Source organism: Bison bison, unplaced genomic scaffold (assembly GCF_000754665.1).
Source record: "Bison bison bison isolate TAMUID 2011002044 unplaced genomic scaffold, Bison_UMD1.0 scf7180017860567, whole genome shotgun sequence".
NCBI classification, from domain to species: domain Eukaryota; kingdom Metazoa; phylum Chordata; class Mammalia; order Artiodactyla; family Bovidae; genus Bison; species Bison bison.
The window spans coordinates 3482-8371 of record NW_011491139.1 but is presented as its reverse complement, the minus strand read 5'-3'; the positions used below and the strand labels follow the sequence as shown (position 1 = coordinate 8371).

General features: G+C 39.2%; 1 protein-coding gene across 1 annotated transcript; it reads left to right on the top strand.

Annotated features, from left to right (window-relative positions):
* Nucleotides 1-224: 224 nt before the first annotated feature.
* Nucleotides 225-1165, top strand: LOC104982803 (olfactory receptor 52E1-like). The gene is given in 2 exon segments (XM_010832259.1): nt 225-534; nt 537-1165. Coding segments are annotated over 2 exon segments (939 nt in total).
* Nucleotides 1166-4890: the final 3725 nt, after the last annotated feature.

Here is a 4890-nt window from a genome sequence, read left to right as displayed (position 1 = left end):
TAAAATTCAGTTGAATGAATGGATTTGATGAAGCACATTAAAATCTTGTGGCCACGTTTTACCATTAAATTTCATAGACTTTCAGGCCTCTATGATGCAACAAAGCCAGCAGTTATAGTAGATGTTTCACTGATCTCTTCATTTTCTCTGTAGGATGAGACATGTTCTCTGACTGAGAAGATCTTGGTCTCTGAAATATTTCACTACAAAAAGATCCCCAAATGATGGCATCACTCAATGCCACACTATTTCATCCCTCCTCTTTCCTTCTTCTGGGGATACCTGGACTGGAACATATGCATATATGGATTGGTTTTCCTTTCTTTGTTGTGTATCTGACAGCTGTACTTGGGAATACTAGCATCCTTTCTGTGATTCAGACTGAAAGTAGTCTCCATCAGCCCATGTTCTTCTTCCTGGCCATTCTGTCATCTGTTGACCTGGGCCTGTCCACATCCACCATCCCCAAGATGCTTGGCATCTTCTGGTTCAAGCTGAGGGAAATCTCCTTTGAGGGCTGCCTTGTCCAGATGTTCTTATTCACCTATGCACTGGCATGGAGTCGGCTGTGCTCGTGGCCATGGCCTATGATCGCTATGTGGCCATCTGTAACCCTCTTCACTACACACTGGTGCTGACAAACAAGGTGGTAGCCATCATTGCATTGGCAGTCCTCCTGAGACCTCTGACTTTTGTCATTGCCTTTGTTCCGCTCATTCTAAGGTTACCATTTTGTGGGCACCAAATCATACCTCACACTTACTGTGAGCACATGGGTATTGCCTGCCTATCCTGTGCCAGCATCAGGGTCAATATCATCTATGGCTTATGTGCTATCTCTGTCTTGGTGTTTGACATTGTAGCCATTGTCGTCTCCTATGTACAGATCCTCCGTGCTGTATTTCACCTTCCTTCCCATGATGCCCGGCTCAAAGCTCTCAGCACCTGTGGTTCCCATGTGTGTGTGATGCTGGCTTTCTACACCCCTGCATTTTTTTCATTCATGATCCACAGGTTTGGCCAGAATATACCACGCTACATCCACATCCTTCTGGCCAATTTCTATGTAGTCATTCCACCTGCTCTCAACCCTGTAATCTATGGTGTCAGGACTAAACAGATTAGAGAGCATGTGCTGAAAGTATTTTCCAAGAAAAAAGCATAACTCTGGTAAAGAATCAAATCTAAGAAGGGAGTGGCACTCTATGGTCAAAATGAAATATTTGGAAGCAATAGAGGCCTATCTTAGAGAAGCCCTGTCAGCTTCCTTCACAAACCCAAATTTAAAAGTTAGAATCATGTCAAATGCATTAATAAAGGTGTTTTATAATTTCCATTGTTTGAAAATAATTCAGCCTCTTCACATGGAAGAAAACCAACACTTTGTTTTGCTTCTACTATGACTGAACAAAACACATCACATTCCATAGTCACCATCAGTTTGAAACTAAACCATGCTGCCCCCACTGCAAAAGAACACAAGCAAACAAAAAAGAGCTTTATATATTGATTTAAACAAAAATAAATGAGTTACGCTGATCATTGCTAGTTCTAAAATAACAGATGCTGGAGCACTTCCCATATGCCTGGAACCCCTATTAAAAAGAATGCTGCTCTTGACTTTGCCATGTTAATGTTAGAAGATATAAAATTGACACTGTGTATATGCTATGTGTGAAGATGAGAATTTTCCATGAACAAAACTGAGGAAAGTTGACACTCTTTGTAAAGGTGTAGTTTTTCTCTTTTCTTTTTTTTTAAGCTGTATTGTGTTGCTTGTTTAATGGATGAGTTCTTACAGAGTCTTGCTTGCTGATACTTCTTTTCAAAGAAACCCTTATTTTTTAAGCAGTTTGTGTTTTCTGCCATTCTGCCACTCCATAGAAAAGTTTTATCCTAATAGAATGTTGGAAGCCTTAGATTTCAAGTCCAGTGTTACCCCTGAGTTTGTGTGTGTGTGTGTGTTTAAGATGAAATTCTAATTCCATGCACTATCACTCACTATTTCTATTTCTATATGGCTTTACTGACATTATTTGTAGAAAAGATTCAAGGGAAAATATGTTTGTAAATCTTGGCCAATAAAACTAAATTTTTAGCTATATTTTACTGCAGGACTCTCAGAGCTTTTAATTAATAAATTATTCATTTTAAATTTTGAAATTATCCTCCAACCATACTATGACACTTGTTCTATAGAAGGCACTTTAGGAAAAAAATTTCCACTTACTTTTATTGCAATGGAAAATATAATGTCATAAATTATTGGAGTTTGCATTAATTAACATCACACCATGAACTTGGGTTTATTCAAAAACAAACAGTTATGCTTTGGATTTTCTAGAACCTTACTGTGGTTCTAGACAATTAATTATCCACTTATTCTACTTATGACATGGACTCTAGTTGTATAGCCTAATTTGTTATCTTGAGTGATTTGGAAAGTATTCAGTCTGTTTGTATGTTTTGGTTAATTTGTGAAGAACTGGTATTTAACCTTTATAAGTCCGGTAGAACTCACCAGTGTAGCTATTTAGGCCTGGAGACTTCTGTGTTAGAAGGTTGCTCACTACAGGTTCAAATCTTTAAATTGGTAAGGGACTACTAAGGCCATCCATTTCCTCCTGCGATTTCTTTGAATGTCCTCAGTGAATGAGTCACAGGATTCATATCTCTCTAACTTTACCTTTTACTCAGGCTGAGGGCTGGTGAGAAGGTTTTTCTAATGTCTATCCCCGTATCAGCTTTGGATCACCCCTTTATTCCTGTGGCACAGACAAGACCAATCTCCAGGCTCTCCACACTCCCTCAGGAACAGAGCATGGTGCTTTGTTACTTGAACCCAGTGATTCTGCTGGTGGGACCTGGAGGATGGGGCTGTCTTCTGATTGTTCTGTTTCGGCCTGTCTCAGGCAGGTGTAGTGTTCCTGGATATTGAAAGTGCAGATTTCTCTATGATTCTGCCCCTCCCCCAGGGCTGCAGGAGACTTCTGATGAACCTGCTTCAGCCTGGGATTATAGAGTCTGTTTCTACTCCTTTACCTCACAGGCAATGGATCTTCACTTGATGCTTAGGGGACAGGAACTGGGTGAGGTATAGTCCCCATCCTACAGCAGATGCCACTCCCATCTACCAAGTCTGTTCCGTGATGCAAGTCTTCTCAGGCCTCTAGTCCTACTTTCCAAGAGTAGGCTTTCCAAGAGTACCTGGCTGAGCTCTAGGGAGAAAACCTGAGTGGGTCTAAATTCTCATTTGTGTCGTACACAGATGGCCCTCAGCCATTTTATATTCTCAGTGGGTCTACACTTAGTTGTGAGGAGTTCACTTGAAAATTTGAACCAGTTCCTTTTTACAGGCTTGTATGGCATATGGCATCTTGGCTGGTAAGCATGGACCTGTGTTTCATACATCTTTGGCTCTGCCTATCTTCTCTGAGGTTTTGTGTTGGTTAGTTGCTCTCTAATTTCAGTCATCTGACATTTTCAAGAAAAGTATGGATTTTGATTATTTAGCATTTTTTATAAGTTTTTAGGGACACATCTTCTAAGTTTCTATATTCTAATGAAAAGCTATAACTCCTGGTAGGAATTTTAAATCATGTTACGTCCTTTAAGTGGAAGGACCTTTATGTGTTCATTCTCAGTTTCCTACAACAGTATTTCTCAAAGCTTGGACCACTGAATCATAAGTACTCAGTATGATCTATCAAAAGAAAATAGGATTTTATTTATGAGACATGTGACAGAAGTTCTGAATCTTAATAGCTTTAGAGTAGGTCTGAGCAATCTGTATTCTTAAGAGACTTTAAGCCTCCTTAATCTTGAGAACTATTATTCTGGAAAGTTGAAATTTGATTATTAATCAAAATGGTTCATTGCCAGAGGGGGGGAAATCAGATAATCTTTAGGAAGTGAGATGCTTGAATGTAGAATTGGCTAACTCAAAACTGGACACTTCCCTTTATCCAACACCGAAGGGCACGCATGTGCACACACATAAACACACACACACACACACACACAATTGACTTGACCTAATTCATACTGACTTTTAATTATTTACCTAACGTTCCTGATGTCCTATCCTTCTGGAACACTTTTATGATTTTCTAAACCCCATAGCCTTGGCTAATTGCCTATTTTGTATTAATACTTCTATCATAGCACTTGTCACACTTACATATCAGTGTGTAATATAACTAGATATAGTGTAGCGGCTAAGAATGTATATCTATATATGGAATTACTATGAGATTAGAAGAAAATTATGGTTTTAGAGCTGGAAAAGACTTCCAATTCTAGCTCCTCGACTCACTAACCCATTGAATATGAGTTTGTTGAACTATTTAATATAGGATATTTATGATAACTAACCCTAGAAAATATTATAAGAGTTAAGTCTTTATGTATATAAAATACAAAATGAAGAGCTTGGAACCTAGCAAATGCTTAATAAATGCTGATTCACTTCCCATTTTTAGCTTGAATGGTAAAGTACTTGACTAAAATATTTCCCCATTGGTCAACTAATTTCTCTGTGCACATCTGAAGCTGAATTTTAGCTGCATCTGTGGATTACCTAGGGAACTTGAAAATATGAATGCCTGAACATGATCCCTCATAGTTTTACTTTCTCTAGATTTTCATTTACATAGAACCATACAGCATGTATTCTCTTGTGTCTGACTTATCAGTTAGCATGATGCCTATGAGATTTACCCATGTGAACCTGTGTGGTGTGTGCTCAGTTGCATCTGACTCTTTGCAACCCCCTGGATGCCACCCACCAGGATCCTCTACCAGTGGGATTTCCCAGGCAAGAATACTAGAGTGGGTTGCCATTTCCTTCTCCAGGGGGTCTTCCTGGCTCAGGGACTGAGCATCTATTGC